The sequence below is a fragment of the Triturus cristatus genome, chromosome 4_2 (assembly GCF_964204655.1).
Source record: "Triturus cristatus chromosome 4_2, aTriCri1.1, whole genome shotgun sequence".
Classification (NCBI taxonomy): Eukaryota; Metazoa; Chordata; class Amphibia; order Caudata; family Salamandridae; genus Triturus; species Triturus cristatus.
The window spans coordinates 283,817,153-283,838,807 of NC_140586.1; the positions used below are offsets into that span (position 1 = coordinate 283,817,153).

The following is a 21,655-nucleotide window of genomic DNA, read 5'->3' on the forward strand; positions in this document are numbered from 1 at the left end:
GTGGAAGTATGAGGCGAGGGAGTTGCAGAGGTCTTGCGATGGGGTGATGTCCTTGTTTCCTGCGCTGGGGTTGGAAAGCTCTTTCACGATGTTGAAGAGTTCCTTGCAGTTGTGTGCGTTGTTGTCCAACCGGTCCTTGAATGCTGTTTTCTTGGCGGCGCGGATCAGCTGGTGGTGTTTCCGGGTGGCAAGTTTGTAGGAGGTCCTGTTGTCCGGTGTCGGTTCCCTTTTCCAGACTTTCTCGAGGGCTCGGCAGTTCTTTTTGGAGCTCTTGAGTTCGTCGGTGAACCATGGGGCCTTCTTGCTGCCGGGTCTGCTAGGCGGGGTCCTCAGCGGGGCGAGTTCGTCCGCGCAGTTGCTGATCCACTTCGTGAGGTTGTCGGCGGCCTGGCTGGGGTTCGCTGAGCTGGCAGGAGGGTGCTGGCTCAGGGAGGTGGCGAGCTGGTCTGCTGTGATCTTGTTCCAGCTTCTGCGGGCGGTCTGTTGCTGGTGATGGTGGGACGTCGTTCTCTTGAAGGTGAAGTGGACGCAGCTGTGGTCCGTCCATTGAAGCTCTGTGGCGTGGCTGAAGTCGATGTCTGTGCTGGATGAGAAGACGGCGTCGAGTGTGTGTCCGGCGAGGTGGGTGGGGGTGGACACCAGTTGCTTGAGTCCCAGGTTGGCGAGGTTGTCGAGCAGGGTGCTGGTGTTGTGGTCGTTGTTGTTCTCCAGATGGAAGTTGAGGTCTCCCAGGAGGATGTAGTCGGCGGAGGGGAGGGCATGCGGGCTGATAAAGTCGGCGATGTCCTCGCTGAATTGCGTGCGTGGTCCAGGGGGTCGGTAGATCAGGGTGCCTCTGAGGGTGGTGTTCGGGTTGGTGTGGATCTGGAAATGTAGGTGTTCGGCGCTGGTCAGGGTGTTGTCGGTGCTGGTCGTGAGACGGATGGTGCTCCTGTGGATGATGGCGATGCCTCCTCCCATCTGGTTGGCGTTTCGGTCCCTCCGGATGATCTTGTAGCCCTCTGGGATGGCGATGGCGATGTCGGGAGCTGAAGAGGCGTTCATCCAGGTCTCCGTGAGGAAGGCAACGTCTGGAGCTGTGGTGTCAAGGAGGTTCCAGAGTTCGATGGCATGTCTGTGGACGGAGCGGGTGTTGATCAGGATGCACTTGAGGTGGGTGCTGCTGGTGTTCGGCTTGGCGGGTGCTGGTGCGAGGCAGGTCCGGATGCAGGTGAACTTGCAGGCGTGGCAGCTGAAGGGTCCGTGGGTGCGTCTTGGGGTGGCTTGGTGGCATTCTGGGAGTCGGCCGGTGTTGAGAGCGAAGAGGGTGGCGGCAGAGTACGTCAGGCGGGTAGGTCGGGGTCTTCGAGGTCGAGGTCCAGGGGTCCTGGCGCTGGGCGCGGTTCGGTCGCGGACGGGCGCAGACGGGCTTACCTTTGGCGCGCCTTCGGCGCACAATCGGCGCGCCCGCTGCGCGTTACCGCTGCGCGTTCGCACGGTCGCCATTTAAGGCGAAGTGCGCGGGTGGGCGGGGCAGCTGGGAGGCGGGAGCGGGGAGGGTTACAGAAGTCAAAAAGGGGCGGGGACAAGCGGCGGTGGCGGGAAGGGAGGGCGGGGGGCGACGAGGTAGGCGGACAACAAGGAAGGAGAGCAAACACGGAGAATACAATAAAACAGGCACAAATAAACGTTACAACAGGGGAAAAAAGAAGGTTAAACTAAGCAAGCACAATATACCGTCAAAACAAGGCAAAAAACACTCGCAGCGGCGGCAGCCGGCAAACGAGGCAGCAGCGAGGCAGAGGGCAGGCAGGGGGCACACGCAGCAGCTGGTGGCCGTGCGGCACGGGGGTGTCCCACAAGTGGGTCACACTCACCTGTGTCGCACGGTCGCCATTTAAGGCCAAGTGCGCGGGTGGGCGGGGCAGCTGGGAGGCGGGAGCGGGGAGGGTTACAGAAGTCAAAAAGGGGCGGGGACAAGCGGCGGTGGCGGGAAGGGAGGGCGGGGGGCGACGAGGTAGGCGGACAACAAGGAAGGAGAGCAAACACGGAGAATACAATAAAACAGGCACAAATAAACGTTACAACAGGGGAAAAAAGAAGGTTAAACTAAGCAAGCACAATATACCGTCAAAACAAGGCAAAAAACACTCGCAGCGGCGGCAGCCGGCAAACGAGGCAGCAGCGAGGCAGAGGGCAGGCAGGGGGCACACGCAGCAGCTGGTGGCCGTGCGGCGCGGGGGTGTCCCACAAGTGGGTCACACTCACCTGTGTCGCACGGTCGCCATTTAAGGCCAAGTGCGCGGGTGGGCGGGGCAGCTGGGAGGCGGGAGCGGGGAGGGTTACAGAAGTCAAAAAGGGGCGGGGACAAGCGGCGGTGGCGGGAAGGGAGGGCGGGGGGCGACGAGGTAGGCGGACAACAAGGAAGGAGAGCAAACACGGAGAATACAATAAAACAGGCACAAATAAACGTTACAACAGGGGAAAAAAGAAGGTTAAACTAAGCAAGCACAATATACCGTCAAAACAAGGCAAAAAACACTCGCAGCGGCGGCAGCCGGCAAACGAGGCAGCAGCGAGGCAGAGGGCAGGCAGGGGGCACACGCAGCAGCTGGTGGCCGTGCGGCGCGGGGGTGTCCCACAAGTGGGTCATAGGTATAATAGGAAGTGGGTCATAGGTATAATAGGAAGTGACACTGCAATGGAAATGGTAGAGACCTATCTGTATATTGAACACGTCATCATCCGACCTCATCTCCTGCACTTTCCACCAGCCACTTATACTGATTAGATGGCATCTGTGACATAAAAACCCTTTGCCAACAAACCCGCACAACCACTACAGTGCCTTGATAAGTATAACTGTGGTGACAGAACCACAACTCCCTCTGCAATATGACATGGCAGAGCCACCATTAGTGACATAAGAAGTTCTGTTATGCCTTCTCTGGGCTAGTCAAATCTTTCAAGAATGGAGCAGTATGCAACCTTGGAAACTGATGATCTTGTCTTTTTCAGATGTAGTCTAGCTCATCCTTTAGGTCTGAGGGGTGTGCCAGTGTAGTAGTTCTGTGCTGGTGGATGCTGTCACAATAGACCTTCTGAGTCTATAGTCAGTGGTTGCATTTAGTCCTATTTCTATTTCCCTCTCCAGGTTTTAATTTTGAAAAGCTGGCCCCCTGAAGCGCTGTGGGCAGCCCTCCCGAAACCGCATAGACTTTCCCACCAGTCTGACCTACCACACTAATGACCCCCACTGCCTTCCCCAGTTCAGTCACCTCTACCACCCCCCTTCCTGCCAAGACCCACCTTGTGCCCAGAAGTCCCATTGTAAAATGTAGGAAGAACTGAGCTCTCCATGTCGCTCCTAGCAAGTAAAGCTTGAAACTGCATCCCACATAGGGCACCTCCACCTTTGTCCCTCCTATTTCCTCAACTGCTTCCTCCTATCAGCAAGTCCTAGCCCCAGACAAGCACCGACCATCAAACCCAACAGGTATTACCTCCAATCCCTCTGAATCCCCACCACCAAGTAACTAGTGGAGTGTTTACAGTCTGCTTTCATTGAGCCAGTGAAACACCTCAGGTGACTGCTCAAGGCCCTTGATATGAACAATGTAGTCTCTACCTTTGGTTTATCTACTTACACTGAGCATAAATAGTGCATCTTTAGACACTGTTCATTTTCCTGTAATAGGCAAAATAACTTTTTGAGACGGCTTTTAGCCGTCCCTCAGGGTACCCCACCTTCACTATACATGAAGAGTTCGGTATGACTTATCTAACAGACCTGTTAGGCTACTGCCCGGTGTCTTTATGGGTAAAAATTTGGACTAGTAGGGGCACATCTTTAAATAAAACGATCATAAGGGACTGTATGGCCCTTGATTATGCCTCCCATATCCCATGGTTCAAATACATTAAGGCGTGCCTCGTGAGCCTAGGGAGAGGAGACCTTTTTGCTATCCCTGAATCGTGAAACAAGAGGGAGCTGGTTGATATCAAGGTGGCTTTTCTTAAACAGCAGTCAATGGCCAGGGAAGAGAAGGAGCTGGTAAAGCTTAGTGTACGTCGCTATATCATGTTAAGAACCACGGTGGCGGTGGAACCGTACCTATCAGGGTTTGTGAACTCATATGACCGGTTTTTACAGACTAGGTTCTGGTTTGTCCTTTTTTATCGTCTCCCAGGGGGAAGCGTAAAGAACAGAGCATGTTGCCCTGTGGCTGCGACGGAAAGTCACCACATGACATGCTCCATTTTTTGATGCTCTGCAGTTTTTATGATCTACCCAGAAAATCTTTTATTATCCAATTTTGAAAAAAGCTTATTTTAGGCAAGTGCGTCCCGCTTATATTTTTCAATAAATGCTTACGGACAGTTCTGTTTTTTATGTGCTTCGTTTTTTTAAATCTGCAGTCAGGCTAAGCGACAGCTGTGATTAATCGGTGTGCTTTTAACATTTTATTTATGGCACGATGCACTTTGTTATGCCTTGCACACTCCCTATGTTTGTTAATTGTTGCTACTGGATGTGTTTTGTTAACCGAAATGATTTCCCCATGCCTGGCCATGCTTGTGCGACCTCGGTGTTACTTGTATCTGGTTCATTACATTTAGCCCTGGTCACTTCCTTACTTGATATGGCTTATTGAAGAAATGTTTTTATCTTTACTGCATGTGTGCTTTTATGGGTTTGATTTATGAAACCGAATAAAGAAAGATTGATGATCTGTAATAAGCACGTGGAGCAGTAAACTATTAGAGTCTGCCTGCACTAAGCGTGTAATGCGAATCGTGCAGTGTTTAGACTTTGTGTGGCTACTCTAGCACACAATAAAAACAGCCAAGTGTTAGTCTTCCTACACTAACCATGTGATTCGAAGAGTGCAATGTTTGCACCTCATGATTGAAATAGTGCATTGTTTACAGTCTGCCAGCGCCTCATATTTGATAAAAAACACTATTGTGTGCACCCACCATTTGTCTGCTCGCACCAACCACACAAAACAAATAGTGTAGTTTATAGTCGCCCCACACTAACCACATGATAAAATCCGCCTCTAAAAACTTAACCCGAAAGCGAGTCCTCTTGTCTCGGTCGATGCTTGTTCACCAGCGCCTCCTCTCTTATGACCTTGCGTCTTGGTTGATTACTACGCGTTGACGCTCCTCTACATAAGCGCTTCCTTCCTTTCCTTCGGGCAGAAGGACTGAACGTGTTGCGCTTCAGAAAGTCTGCCCTTGAAGGGAGAAACTTTACTTGGAGAGGGAGGTTGAGGATATTGTGCAAGTGCTTGTCCAGATCAGCAAGCAGCGTGTTGCAACCCTTGGTCCAAGGTCTTCTGAGGAACGCGCTCTGTTTTAGCAATCAGTCTTGTGAACGTTATTCATTGCACAAGGCCATGCTGGCAGAAGCCATTTGTCTCATCCCTAGACCCCTTAACTGCTCACTCAGCCACTCCAGTTACACTACTGCACTTTTTGTGATACAACTTAAAAAAAAAAATAATAATAAATAAATGTGAACTGGACATACACCGAAACCGAAGAGGATAAATACTTTTGTCCCCTGGGACCCCTCCCGTCCCACCATCTCTACCAAAATTGACAAAAGTAAATGCAAAAAATATCAATGGTTACGCTACATATTCAGTACATTGTAGCATCAATAACGTTCTTCCTGAATACCACTAAGCTGGAACAACAGACGTGTGTCATCTTAGCTTGTTGCGTCTTGTGATTGAACTGTCTGCCTCTGGAAGGTCCCATGTGGATGATGGGGTTGGATTGGCTTGCCGTGGCGGCCAAACCACTTCCAAGCATTGCCCATGTACATTTACGCGAGTGAAGCTGATGAAGGGTGGTTTGCCCAAGACGTCACTGTGTGTCCGTAGGTGGAGTCATACATACTGTCTTTAAATGTAGTGCCTTGAAACTAGTCTGACATTCCACAGTAAGCTGTTGCTGCAGTTTCTATTAGTAAGTAACGAATAAACCAGCACAAAGAGACAGATTATTCTGTGGTTGGAGTTGCACTTACTCAGTTGCTCACTCACCGGTACATGTTCAGCCTCTGGAGCAGGAGCGGGGCGCATTGCGGGGACACAGTAGAGATGCCTGAATTGATGCTGTGTTTAATGCATTAAACCTGTGCACACTGAAGGTGCCTGAGTTGTCAATGCTTTTAATTATCTTGATCACACTGCCACTTTCCTCTCACTGGGGCTTGGCCCTATATGCTGCCAGTGCTTAAAATGTCCCTTTCTTCCCCCTTCAGCTACAGTGTTGGAACCAGCAGAGAAGTGCTGCACAGAGAACATCCAGCCCTTCTTGGCTTCCATCTTGGAAGAGATCATGGGACCGGTGAGCTCCGGCTTCAGTGAGGTTCGCCAGCTCTTTGAACGAGAGGTTGACGCCATCAGCCAGAGTTTCCAGACGGACAACGATCCCGTGAAACTCAAAGAGGTAAAGCAGGATGATCGATCATGTTTCTTTGAATGTATGCCTTTGTTCGCGTCAACCGAGTGGTGCAGTCTAGGCTTGTTTTCTATTTGAAATGGCTCCAGATTAATTCATCCATAAACTTTGTAAAGATGTTTCCTCTGCTATGTGAACTTGATCCTAGCCACTTTGTACTTTGAGAAGCTGTACAGTTTTGAGGAGAGAGCCCTCACTTAAAGGGGATAGACGATTAGTTGTCAACAAGAAGGAGAGGCAGGTTGAAAACAGGAAATTGATGTGTGGTTGTGAGGGTTATTGCTGTTGTGTCGTTTTTGTCCTAGATTGATGTGATTTGTTTTGATTCCTTTTGCTGGATTCTGGGCTTTGGTTAGCTGCGGTGAAGGTGATCAACGTTTTTTGTGGATTTTCCCCTTTCGAGCCCAAACTTACTCAGAGCGTCCATACATGAACGGTCTTGACAACATGGATGTGCCGATGTCACTGTTTTCTGGAAAGCACCTTGGTGCTGTCATTGGAGGAATTGTTGACACTGGTCACCTCTAGCCCTTACTGAAACACAAGTTTAGCCTGATAGCTGAATGTTAACAAGTTATAAGGAAACCTGGCTCCATAACATGCCACCAGAATAAATTTGGCAGTACGTGCACCAAATCCCTGTGCCAGGCAATATAATAGCAAACAAGATATGCATAGTGAAGGAGTGCCATGGTAGGAATTTCAGTAGGGAGTCATGAGAACAACAGAAAGTTAGGAAAAATAAGGAAAGAGACAGATCCTTTTTCTTTTTCTGATGGAAAGATTAATGGGCAGGAGGATGAGCAGTGCCCAGAGAGGGGAGAAGTCTACATTATGGAAGTGAGAAGGTCACTGGAGCAAAAACGAGAGGCTGCAGACGGCGGCAAGGGGACAAAAATGCAGTGAGGCTGTGAATAGATTTGAAAGTGATGCAAAGGAAAACTGAAGCGAATTCTACAAGAGACGAGAAGGTCGTCTTTTTGGTTGAGAAGGTAAGAAAAATGGGTCCAGCTAGGATAATTTAGGATACGCGATGCACGGAGCCTAGGATAATTTGAGGCCTGGAAAGAGGATAACCACGGAGTTGAAGAACACAGGAGATGTAGTACCTGAGGCATGAGAGAGTGAAAGCTTGAGGAAGCAGAGGCGTAAAGTCAATGGGAAGAAGAGAGCGGTCGCTGCATAGTTTCCAAACTGGAATGTACAGGAAGGTGGGAAGCCAGATTTGAGGTCCAAGAAGGTGCAACGCGCACCAACAATGCTACTCAAATTGTGGGGAAAGAGAAAGAAGCAGCAGGAGAAACATTTGCAGGAGAGATCTAAAAGTGTGATTGGAGAAGGAGAATTTCAGTTTGGAAGGGTTTGATGGCCTGCTGCATTGCATCTAGGATTGGGGGTGAGAGGCAGATGCAGAGGGAGTCACATTATGTGATGACAGAGAGCCTAGATTTGAAAGTTGCAAGCAAAGTGATAGTAGTGGAAGCTATAAGAAGAGGTACATGCTCTCCGAAGGGTGTATATAGAGAGGAGGGGACCAAGCACGATCTCTCGGAAATTCCAACAGATAATAATTCCAGATAAATAAGGCGCGACTTATTACCCCTAAGGGTATCCAGGTGCTGGGGGCCGCCGGGGAGTTTAAGTGAGCTATTGCCCAGAGTTGCATGATGCTGAGCTGAGGCCGGGGATCAAACTGAGAGCCCCGTACTCCAAAGTCAGCCGCTCTGGCTGCTGAGCCACACCTCTCCCATATAAGCGATGTGTTGGTAAAGCAAGATAAGGGCTATCTATGTTCCTGTCTCTGCCATTAGTGGGGAGTGTGGGTGCCACAATTTGTGAAACACAGACCTCCCTTTTACCATTTAACATATTCTTTTTCCTACTTTTTGAATATCCCGCTCATGATGGCAGCACTCAGCAAAAAGTTGAGTGAAAACTTTTCTGCTGTGCTTATTGATCAAAAAAGCAGCTAAGCACAGTTCTTTTTGGGGGTTTTCCCGCATTCTGTTATGTTTTTCTATATTCTACCAGAATCCTCCCTAAATCTCTCCTGCCCCCTTATCCTTTTCTAAATACTCGGCCTCGTTCCAAATCCTTACAACTTCTCAAATGGTAAATCTCTATAGTACTATTTTTCACCTTATGGGCAAAAAAACAAGTTATTTAAGTTGATATGTTTTCTTCTGCATTTATCCCTTTCCCAAAGAATTGGTAAATAATTAAATTGATTCTGCAGTACCTTGAATGCCAATTTCTGTTTATTACATCGCTCCCATTTTATTTTATCCGCACTTCCTTTCTTTGCACTTTGGTGTTAATTAAAGTGGCAGCATTACTTTCTTGGCTGTTACATCGGGAAGTCCTGCAAACCTTGCTAGTAAATTCCAGATCAGCGTGGAATCCAGTTTAACATATAGCAAATCACAAATGCAACTGGGAATTCCTGGACACTCACGTGCCAAATAATCTAACCAGGATGTCCTTAGTACTAACACTAGTCTTTGGAACTCCCATGAAGTCCCCTTTCTATGTCCAGTGATTCCCACCTTCTCTGTTTTTCTCGGTTGATATCTGTTTTCACTAGATTTTCTTTCTGTTAAAAACTGTTGTGGTCTGGTCCTGCCAAGGGTGAGCATGAGGGAGCAGGGCTACTGCTGTGCTCTTCTCAAAGATTCACCGACAGGGCTGCTCTCCACTCTGGATTCCTGCCCAAGAACGACCTCATTTCTCACTCATTGAGAGTGAGACTCACACATTTGGAACTGTCACTCACAACAGGTTCAGTATAACATTTTATGGGATAGGCTAAATTCTGAACTCTAAACATAAATCTATTTGGAACCTTCCTGCATGTGTGGCAACTCCTGGAAGCTGTAGATGCCCAAGGAAGTGGTCCCACCACAGGAGGAGCCTTCCTATAGAACCCTTGTTCTGAAGGGAAGAGTTACTTTTTTAAGTCATAGGTAGACATCTTGTGATGTCATAAGACATGCTAATTACTTCTCATGCTGAGGAATTATCCACACCGGATAGCTCTGACCTGAAGCGTGGAAATGTGCATTTTGCTCGCACGTCACTGATGCTTGCATCATGCTTCTAAGTGTTGGAGTGAGAATACAGCCTTTGTGATGGTGCTGCCATCGAATGCTTTACAGAGCTATCTGGCTGGTGGGATGTCTTATTTTGATTCTAGCTTTTTACTTTTAAAACGTTATCCACTTTGAGATATTTCCAATGCGAAGGCAACTCCCTTGCATCAACAATACCAACTTCTGCACGTGATTTTAAAGTGTATATTCTTTATGAACTGATTATGAACTAATACCAACATTTAGAAATGCTGCTTTTTTTCATCCGTCTACCCCTCTGTTGCATTACTTTTGGATTGTCGTTTTACTCCGTTTATCTTTCAATTCAAACTGTAAAGATTGGGTATTATTTTGCTGTTTTTGTCTTGTAAAGCGACCCACCAATCCCTCGAGGCGAGGGAGCTTGCTGTTTTTACTTCATATTCAATGTGAATAGATTAAAACAATTGTAAATATTTGATACTGACGTTGATATGCATTTTGTAATTCAGAGTATCTGCCCTTTTCTCTAAGTCACACTCCCATCTAGTGGTTATAGCGATTATGACAGCCTTGTCTGTCACATAGAGCTCCACGGGGACACGATAATTATGTTTTTTCTCTGTCTGGGCCTTCAGACTTTCGCCCTTTTACTGGGAAAATTTCGTCACCGACAGATTATATTTCCTTTTTTTTTTTTTTTTTGTAATTTCAGTAGATTTTTTTTTTTTTTACAGCATATGACATTTAACATACAACATATCACATACATATAACATGTACTCTGCATTGCAAACCATTTAGCCCGCCCAGTCAGGGATGGTATAGGCTATAATGACTTTCAGAAGAAATTCCGACTTGACGGCCTTGTTTACTTATTAATGGTCCAATGGAGATGCGTATTGTCCTTCCATTTTGTTATAATAACAAAAGAGTGTGTCCATCAAATGTGAACAAGTGCAGGGAAGATAAGAAGAGTGAATCACTATGTTTTTAAAAGAACCCTCACTCACCAACCTAGTTGGTGACATGCTTCATCATTGGGTTCCCACCGGAGAGACCGAGTGTCTCCCCGGTGTGCTACGACGCCTGAATTACAGCGGAGCAGGTTTTTTGTGTGTGGGTGCAGTGCAAAGAGTGATAGTGTAAGTTTAAAATATGTCGCAGTTTCAACCAATAATGAATTTAATAATGGTAAACTGGACACAGTTAAAATGGTGTGGCGGACGGTATGAACTGGTGATAATTAGACCAGCTACGTCCTAAATCAAGTGCATAGTGAAAGGAGTGGTCAACATGTTTCTGCTTCTTGCGTCAGTGCACGAAGCATTCGTCAGGACCTAAAGTGAGACCACCACGGCGGTGTACGCACGCTAAGGCGTACCCTAACCTGTGGGATCAGAAACCGCTTTGAAACTTACGGTTGCGTTTACCCTTCAGCAATTTCTGAGAGGTTCAGTTCTGTTGAAATGAAAAAAGGACAATACAGAACAAACAAACAGAGATTCACATCATACATATATATTTGCACAAGAACAGGCATGAGCTAAATCACACACGTGTCGTGAGGAAATTTCATGCACACACACGGTGGGGATTTCCATGTCCTTGGAACTGCGGGTAGCAAAATTCATTAGTATTAGCCCGTGTTCAAAATCTAAAGGCATGTGGTGCTCTTTAGCGCTATCGCTAATTGTGCCGATAAAGTGATACACCCTGTTTTTTGTGGGGTGATACGGCAAAGCGACAAAAGTATATGGCCTTCACATTGGTGGTCAGCACTGTATTATGGCCGATCTGTAGGAGGCGGTAGGAGAAATAAAATAAAATAAAATGCTTGGGTTGTGATGGAGAATCGAGGGTAAATGTATCAAGTGGAATTGTGAACATCGCGAGAGACAATCTCACTGCTTACGTGATGTTCAATTTTGTTTCACAACATGAGTCCGGGTGGGAGGCGGGACTTGTAGTCACACTCTGGACGTGGAGTGAAAAGAATAAGAAAGATTAAAAACTTACACGATTGGAGGGTGGGTATAGGCTTCCGTCCTGTAGCACCATTACTTACTACTCCAAAGCCACCAGCCCTCTGCAACACCTATTCGGCCCTCCTGCGGACTCGGATGTTGATGTCCCGAGCCGCCGAGAGGAAGAAATAGTCAGCGTTTTTCCAATTGGGACGGCGTCACGTCATCACGTGGATCACGTGGGACGTAGACGCGGAGAAAAGAAGGAAGAGACTAGACTGCTGCTTGTCAGGGGCAAAATGAAGACTTTGTACACTTCCGGGAAGCCTCGGTAGAATTATAGCGGTACAGTGACCAGAGGCTGGAATGAAAAAAGGGGGTATTTTCGTTAGCCCAAAACAAGGAGGCATACAGCCTGACAATAACGTTACCATAATAACTCTATCTGCCATAGGAGAATTTTTTATTTATGGTGAATAACGTTTTGCGTGTTGCAGTAATTTAGAACAGTCGTGCCAGTGAAACAGTGCCATGATCATAGCCTAGTCTGTCTTTAGTGGAGGCGGGGCTTGGTGTAGAAAATAAACCCATAGTTCAATACCTAATGTCGTAAGCCAATAGAAATGAAACGTAAGTTGGTGTTGACGCACATTTCAATAGAGGCAATGATGAGATAGTGTGGAGTATTGCCTCCTGGGTGGTCAAAGGAGCCTCAATATGTTCATTTTGAGATGCGTCTACAGCGTTATAGAGATGGAGCAAAGCCATAAGGTGACTTGTTAAGTGTAACAGTGGTATATAATCCATATGGCTTATTACCTTTTTAGTACTGTGCCCCAGGGGATGTTATCGTTAAAACCTGTGAGGTGACTGGACAGGCGATAGATCCAACGTTGTTCCTTCTCGAACAAGATGTTGGTCGTTCTGATTCCTGGATTGATTTGCTCAATTATGGTCCAGGTTAAGTCGTCAGGGGTGTGTTTGAGGGCTGAGTAGTGCTCTGTCATTTTGGTGACACTCTTTCTACAGCGTATTGTACTCCTATGTTCGACAATGCGTTGTTTAATTTTGCGTGTAGTCATTCCAACGTATCTAATACCACACGGACATGTGAGTAGGTAGATAACGTTGGATGAATTGCAATTCGTGTGGGTACGTTGGCTCCACACCTTATCTTGTTCCAGATTCAGAGTTTTGCTTGCTTTTGTGAGGTGGCACACACTGCATTGCCCACAGGGGAAATGTCCTGTTACTTTGGGAAGACCCCAGGATTGTAGGACAGACGGAATGTTGTCAGGTGGTGATATACGTGGTCGCGTATGTACTAGAGCATCTTTTATACTTCTAGCCTTCTTGAAAGAAAATAGTGGTTTATCCCATTGCAAGTTGTTACTCAGTAGGATGCCCCAATTTTTGCGGATGGATTTGGTGACAGCATTGGAAGCCGTGCTGTAGGTCGTTACACATGTCAAAGGAACATCTTCCGTTGTTTTTACTGAATCCTCAAGTAAAGCTTCTCTGTGTTGATTCTTTGCCCTCTTGCAGCTGCGTTTTAGAATTTTATCCGGGTAACCCCTTCTTTTCAGTTTGGTTGAAAGGTTATCAGATTGAATGCGGAAATCTTCCATGCGACTGCAGTTGCGTCTGATACGCAAGAATTGACCAAAAGGGAGGTTTTCCCTAAGTGGTCGTGGATGGAAACTTGAGAAGGCTAAAAGATTGTTCTTTGAGGTCGGTTTATAATATGTTTTTGTGACCAGCTTGTCTTCACACTTGGTGATAGTGAGGTCCAGAAAGATTATTTCATTCTGGTCATATGTGTTGGTGAACTTCAGACTCGGATCGCAGGTGTTGATCCATTCAAAGAACTTGACGAGTTCGGTTTCAGGTCCTTTCCAGATCACCAGAATGTCGTCTATATATCTTTTCCAAAAAGATATATAGAGAGAGAAAGGGTTGTTGGGAGTCAATATGTACTTCTGTTCGAAATCGTACACGTAAAGGCCTGCCACACTAGGGGCAAAGGTACTCCCCATGGAAGTACCGGTAGCTTGGAGGAAAAGGGTCCCCTTGTATTCAAAGAAGTTCTTTTCTAAGGCTAGAGTTGCACAGTCAACAATGAACTGTTTCGAGGTCTGAAAATCCCAGGGACTCGTCTCCAAAGTTTCGCTAATGACCCTGATGGTATCTTCCTGCGGAATGCTGGTGTATAGACTTTCTATGTCTAAAGAGACCAGGAAGGTTTGTTCGTCTGTCAGGATTACATCCTGTAGAAGTACCAGTAGGCTCTTGGTATCTTTCAAATAGGTGGATGTGCTCTGGATTAAGGGTTTTAGGAAAAAATCACAGTATATTGAAAGAGGCTCCAGAAGGGAGCCAATTCCAGAGACAATGGGACGGCCAGGTGGAGGAGACTTGTTTTTATGAGTTTTGGGTAGCGTATAAAAGTAGGGAATAATCCCTTCACTTTTAGTTAAGAAGTCAGCCTCATGTCTGCTTATATGGCCGTTGGACTCTGCCTCCTCTACCAGGTTAATGATCATTGTCTTCAGCTCTGGAGAAGGGTCAGTGGTTAAGGGGGTGTAACTAATCCTGTCCGCAAGGAGGCGTCTGCATTCAGTGTCATAAGCTGATGAATCCTGGATAACAAGACCCCCACCCTTGTCTGCTGGTTTGATGACAATGGAAGGGTTGGACTGGAGAGTTTTTAGTGCTTGGAACTCATCGGCACTCATGTTCTTAAAAGTGTCAGTATCCTCGTAAGCTTCAATGTCATTGAATACTGCCTGCTCAAAAGCAATGAGTTCTGCTGGGACAGTATGAGGTGGTGGAGTGAAGGTAGATTTTAGTCGTAATCCTGTATCACTCTCAGGCAAAGGAGGGCTACTGGCTTGATGTTTTTCAAAGTAGTGTTTAAGTTTCAGCTTTCTAAAGAAATCCGACAGTTCACAGTGTAAACGGAAACGGTCAAGGCGAGCGGTTGGAACAAAACCTAACCCCTTCTCTAGGACTCGTTTTTCAGTGTCTGTGAGTACGATGGAAGATAGGTTAGTCACTAAGGTCTCTGATTGCTCGGTCCTGCTTGTTGCGCCCCTGACTTGCTCCTCGTGTTGATCCCTGTTCCCTCGTCTGGTCCCCAATGTACCTGATTTCTTCTCCTTCCCCTGCCTCTGCGGCCTCTCTCTAAAAAAAGGGGGGCGGTACATGTTGGGTGGATAGGAAGGAATCGGCATGACTCCAACCCATCATGGGGAATTGTGGAGGTTGATGGTATTGGTTAGGGAGGTTGGTGCCTTGATTAGGAAAAACAGGCCACTGTTGTTGGTAATTCTGGTACCTGCCCTTACCCCGACCCCTTTGTCTGCTCTTGAAACTACCACTGCTTGAACCACTGGTGGTGGATGTGTCGTCATCAGATGTATTGTCTGAGTAGTTGGAACCGCGTTGCGGTGGTGTATAGTTAGGGTCGGCATAGGGGTATACTTTGGTGAATGCAAAGCGCTTAAGATCTTTTTGGAACTTTTGTGCCTTGGATTGTGTTAGGTTGTCTTTATATTCGTTTATTTCTTTATTTAGTTCCTCAAGCTTCTTCTTATACCCTGTCAGTGTTGTTCTAAAATGGGTTTCAGTGAGTTGGATCTCGACCATTAGTGCTTCAGACAGCCTCAGGGCCGTCTTAATGATCAGGACCAACCAGTCACGGGTACAGTGCCAGGCTATCTGTGCCCACTCTTTCCTGAAAATAGAGTCTTCTAGGAAAATACGCGGGGCATTGGTCACCAATAAACCTCTGGGAGCTATGTTGTTACGTAAATATTCAGTGAGAATAGTGCCGTGTAGGATGGTGCGGATGCGGTCACGTTTTTGCTCAGATAGTTTATCCCATTCAGTTGTTTGCGAGATAGTCTGGGCAATGGATGGGTCTGAAAAGAGGGAGGGGTCAGCCAGGAGGGCATCGACCTCCTCATCAGTATAGGTTAAACCAGGATTCTCCATATTGAAACCAAGCAAAAGGACAAAGTAATTTCAATTTTGACCACCAATTTATGGGTCAGTGCAATTTTTGTCCAAGAGAGTAATATCTCAAAGAAAAACTCTCGCAGCTGTGCGCTGCCGAAATATAAATTAACAACAAGAGAGGGAGGGAATTTTTTGGAGCCACTCTCAGTCCCCCAGGGCTAGTATAAATCAACAACAAAAGAGTGTGTCCATCAAATGTGAACAAGTGCAGGGAAGATAAGAAGAGTGAATCACTATGTTTTTAAAAGAACCCTCACTCACCAACCTAGTTGGTGACATGCTTCATCATTGGGTTCCCACCGGAGAGACCGAGTGTCTCCCCGGTGTGCTACGACGCCTGAATTACAGCGGAGCAGGTTTTTTGTGTGTGGGTGCAGTGCAAAGAGTGATAGTGTAAGTTTAAAATATGTCGCAGTTTCAACCAATAATGAATTTAATAATGGTAAACTGGACACAGTTAAAATGGTGTGGCGGACGGTATGAACTGGTGATAATTAGACCAGCTACGTCCTAAATCAAGTGCATAGTGAAAGGAGTGGTCAACATGTTTCTGCTTCTTGCGTCAGTGCACGAAGCATTCGTCAGGACCTAAAGTGAGACCACCACGGCGGTGTACGCACGCTAAGGCGTACCCTAACCTGTGGGATCAGAAACCGCTTTGAAACTTACGGTTGCGTTTACCCTTCAGCAATTTCTGAGAGGTTCAGTTCTGTTGAAATGAAAAAAGGACAATACAGAACAAACAGAGATTCACATCATACATATATATTTGCACAAGAACAGGCATGAGCTAAATCACACACGTGTCGTGAGGAAATTTCATGCACACACACGGTGGGGATTTCCATGTCCTTGGAACTGCGGGTAGCAAAATTCATTAGTATTAGCCCGTGTTCAAAATCTAAAGGCATGTGGTGCTCTTTAGCGCTATCGCTAATTGTGCCGATAAAGTGATACACCCTGTTTTTTGTGGGGTGATACGGCAAAGCGACAAAAGTATATGGCCTACACATTGGTGGTCAGCACTGTATTATGGCCGATCTGTAGGAGGCGGTAGGAGAAATAAAATAAAATAAAATGCTTGGGTTGTGATGGAGAATCGAGGGTAAATGTATCAAGTGGAATTGTGAACATCGCGAGAGACAATCTCACTGCTTACGTGATGTTCAATTTTGTTTCACAACATGAGTCCGGGTGGGAGGCGGGACTTGTAGTCACACTCTGGACGTGGAGTGAAAAGAATAAGAAAGATTAAAAACTGCGACATATTTTAAACTTACACTATCACTCTTTGCACTGCACCCACACACAAAAAACCTGCTCCGCTGTAATTCAGGCGTCGTAGCACACCGGGGAGACACTCGGTCTCTCCGGTGGGAACCCAATGATGAAGCATGTCACCAACTAGGTTGGTGAGTGAGGGTTCTTTTAAAAACATAGTGATTCACTCTTCTTATCTTCCCTGCACTTGTTCACATTTGATGGACACACTCTTTTGTTGTTGATTTATACTAGCCCTGGGGGACTGAGAGTGGCTCCAAAAAATTCCCTCCCTCTCTTGTTGTTAATTTATATTTCGGCAGCGCACAGCTGCGAGAGTTTTTCTTTGAGATATTACTCTCTTGGACAAAAATTGCACTGACCCATAAATTGGTGGTCAAAATTGAAATTACTTTGTCCTTTTGCTTGGTTTCAATATGGAGAATCCTGGTTTAACCTATACTGATGAGGAGGTCGATGCCCTCCTGGCTGACCCCTCCCTCTTTTCAGACCCATCCATTGCCCAGACTATCTCGCAAACAACTGAATGGGATAAACTATCTGAGCAAAAACGTGACCGCATCCGCACCATCCTACACGGCACTATTCTCACTGAATATTTACGTAACAACATAGCTCCCAGAGGTTTATTGGTGACCAATGCCCCGCGTATTTTCCTAGAAGACTCTATTTTCAGGAAAGAGTGGGCACAGATAGCCTGGCACTGTACCCGTGACTGGTTGGTCCTGATCATTAAGACGGCCCTGAGGCTGTCTGAAGCACTAATGGTCGAGATCCAACTCACTGAAACCCATTTTAGAACAACACTGACAGGGTATAAGAAGAAGCTTGAGGAACTAAATAAAGAAATAAACGAATATAAAGACAACCTAACACAATCCAAGGCACAAAAGTTCCAAAAAGATCTTAAGCGCTTTGCATTCACCAAAGTATACCCCTATGCCGACCCTAACTATACACCACCGCAACGCGGTTCCAACTACTCAGACAATACATCTGATGACGACACATCCACCACCAGTGGTTCAAGCAGTGGTAGTTTCAAGAGCAGACAAAGGGGTCGGGGTAAGGGCAGGTACCAGAATTACCAACAACAGTGGCCTGTTTTTCCTAATCAAGGCACCAACCTCCCTAACCAATACCATCAACCTCCACAATTCCCCATGATGGGTTGGAATCCAGCCTTCATGCCGATTCCTTCCTATCCACCCAACATGTACCGCCCCCCTTTTTTAGAGAGAGGCCGCAGAGGCAGGGGAAGGAGAAGAAATCAGGTACATTGGGGACCAGACGAGGGAACAGGGATCAACACGAGGAGCAAGTCAGGGGCGCAACAAGCAGGACCGAGCAATCAGAGACCTTAGTGACTAACCTATCTTCCATCGTACTCACAGACACTGAAAAACGAGTCCTAGAGAAGGGGTTAGGTTTTGTTCCAACCGCTCGCCTTGACCGTTTCCGTTTACACTGTGAACTGTCGGATTTCTTTAGAAAGCTGAAACTTAAACACTACTTTGAAAAACATCAAGCCAGTAGCCCTCCTTTGCCTGAGAGTGATACAGGATTACGACTAAAATCTACCTTCACTCCACCACCTCATACTGTCCCAGCAGAATTCATTGCTTTTGAGCAGGCAGTATTCAATGACATTGAAGCTTACGAGGATACTGACACTTTTAAGAACATGAGTGCCGATGAGTTCCAAGCACTAAAAACTCTCCAGTCCAACCCTTCCATTGTCATCAAACCAGCAGACAAGGGTGGGGGTCTTGTTATCCAGGATTCATCAGCTTATGACACTGAATGCAGACGCCTCCTTGCGGACAGGATTAGTTACACCCCCTTAACCACTGACCCTTCTCCAGAGCTGAAGACAATGATCATTAACCTGGTAGAGGAGGCAGAGTCCAACGGCCATATAAGCAGACATGAGGCTGACTTCTTAACTAAAAGTGAAGGGATTATTCCCTACTTTTATACGCTACCCAAAACTCATAAAAACAAGTCTCCTCCACCTGGCCGTCCCATTGTCTCTGGAATTGGCTCCCTTCTGGAGCCTCTTTCAATATACTGTGATTTTTTCCTAAAACCCTTAATCCAGAGCACATCCACCTATTTGAAAGATACCAAGAGCCTACTGGTACTTCTACAGGATGTAATCCTGACAGACGAACAAACCTTCCTGGTCTCTTTAGACATAGAAAGTCTATACACCAGCATTCCGCAGGAAGATACCATCAGGGTCATTAGCGAAACTTTGGAGACGAGTCCCTGGGATTTTCAGACCTCGAAACAGTTCATTGTTGACTGTGCAACTCTAGCCTTAGAAAAGAACTTCTTTGAATACAAGGGGACCCTTTTCCTCCAAGCTACCGGTACTTCCATGGGGAGTACCTTTGCCCCTAGTGTGGCAGGCCTTTACGTGTACGATTTCGAACAGAAGTACATATTGACTCCCAACAACCCTTTCTCTCTCTATATATCTTTTTGGAAAAGATATATAGACGACATTCTGGTGATCTGGAAAGGACCTGAAACCGAACTCGTCAAGTTCTTTGAATGGATCAACACCTGCGATCCGAGTCTGAAGTTCACCAACACATATGACCAGAATGAAATAATCTTTCTGGACCTCACTATCACCAAGTGTGAAGACAAGCTGGTCACAAAAACATATTATAAACCGACCTCAAAGAACAATCTTTTAGCCTTCTCAAGTTTCCATCCACGACCACTTAGGGAAAACCTCCCTTTTGGTCAATTCTTGCGTATCAGACGCAACTGCAGTCGCATGGAAGATTTCCGCATTCAATCTGATAACCTTTCAACCAAACTGAAAAGAAGGGGTTACCCGGATAAAATTCTAAAACGCAGCTGCAAGAGGGCAAAGAATCAACACAGAGAGGCTTTACTTGAGGATTCAGTAAAAACAACGGAAGATGTTCCTTTGACATGTGTAACGACCTACAGCACGGCTTCCAATGCTGTCACCAAATCCATCCGCAAAAATTGGGGCATCCTACTGAGTAACAACTTGCAATGGGATAAACCACTATTTTCTTTCAAGAAGGCTAGAAGTATAAAAGATGCTCTAGTACATACGCGACCACGTATATCACCACCTGACAACATTCCGTCTGTCCTACAATCCTGGGGTCTTCCCAAAGTAACAGGACATTTCCCCTGTGGGCAATGCAGTGTGTGCCACCTCACAAAAGCAAGCAAAACTCTGAATCTGGAACAAGATAAGGTGTGGAGCCAACGTACCCACACGAATTGCAATTCATCCAACGTTATCTACCTACTCACATGTCCGTGTGGTATTAGATACGTTGGAATGACTACACGCAAAATTAAACAACGCATTGTCGAACATAGGAGTACAATACGCTGTAGAAAGAGTGTCACCAAAATGACAGAGCACTACTCAGCCCTCAAACACACCCCTGACGACTTAACCTGGACCATAATTGAGCAAATCAATCCAGGAATCAGAACGACCAACATCTTGTTCGAGAAGGAACAACGTTGGATCTATCGCCTGTCCAGTCACCTCACAGGTTTTAACGATAACATCCCCTGGGGCACAGTACTAAAAAGGTAATAAGCCATATGGATTATATACCACTGTTACACTTAACAAGTCACCTTATGGCTTTGCTCCATCTCTATAACGCTGTAGACGCATCTCAAAATGAACATATTGAGGCTCCTTTGACCACCCAGGAGGCAATACTCCACACTATCTCATCATTGCCTCTATTGAAATGTGCGTCAACACCAACTTACGTTTCATTTCTATTGGCTTACGACATTAGGTATTGAACTATGGGTTTATTTTCTACACCAAGCCCCGCCTCCACTAAAGACAGACTAGGCTATGATCATGGCACTGATTCACTGGCACGACTGTTCTAAATTACTGCAACACGCAAAACGTTATTCACCATAAATAAAAAATTCTCCTATGGCAGATAGAGTTATTATGGTAACGTTATTGTCAGGCTGTATGCCTCCTTGTTTTGGGCTAACGAAAATACCCCCTTTTTTCATTCCAGCCTCTGGTCACTGTACCGCTATAATTCTACCGAGGCTTCCCGGAAGTGTACAAAGTCTTCATTTTGCCCCTGACAAGCAGCAGTCTAGTCTCTTCCTTCTTTTCTCCGCGTCTACGTCCCACGTGATCCACGTGATGACGTGACGCCGTCCCAATTGGAAAAACGCTGACTATTTCTTCCTCTCGGCGGCTCGGGACATCAACATCCGAGTCCGCAGGAGGGCCGAATAGGTGTTGCAGAGGGCTGGTGGCTTTGGAGTAGTAAGTAATGGTGCTACAGGACGGAAGCCTATACCCACCCTCCAATCGTGTAAGTTTTTAATCTTTCTTATTCTTTTCACTCCACGTCCAGAGTGTGACTACAAGTCCCGCCTCCCACCCGGACTCATGTTGTGAAACAAAATTGAACATCACGTAAGCAGTGAGATTGTCTCTCGCGATGTTCACAATTCCACTTGATACATTTACCCTCGATTCTCCATCACAACCCAAGCATTTTATTTTATTTTATTTCTCCTACCGCCTCCTACAGATCGGCCATAATACAGTGCTGACCACCAATGTGAAGGCCATATACTTTTGTCGCTTTGCCGTATCACCCCACAAAAAACAGGGTGTATCACTTTATCGGCACAATTAGCGATAGCGCTAAAGAGCACCACATGCCTTTAGATTTTGAACACGGGCTAATACTAATGAATTTTGCTACCCGCAGTTCCAAGGACATGGAAATCCCCACCGTGTGTGTGCATGAAATTTCCTCACGACACGTGTGTGATTTAGCTCATGCCTGTTCTTGTGCA

The 21,655-nt window shown here is 46.3% G+C and overlaps 1 protein-coding gene across 1 annotated transcript in view; it reads left to right on the forward strand.

The window, feature by feature from the left end:
* Positions 1-21,655, forward strand: part of NIBAN1 (niban apoptosis regulator 1) — a 388,096-nt gene that overhangs the window by 332,455 nt on the left and 33,986 nt on the right. The window contains exon 9 of the mRNA XM_085601526.1: positions 6,260-6,447. Coding sequence (XP_085457652.1) covers positions 6,260-6,447 — 188 coding nt within the window. The remainder of the gene's footprint in view (positions 1-6,259; positions 6,448-21,655) is intronic.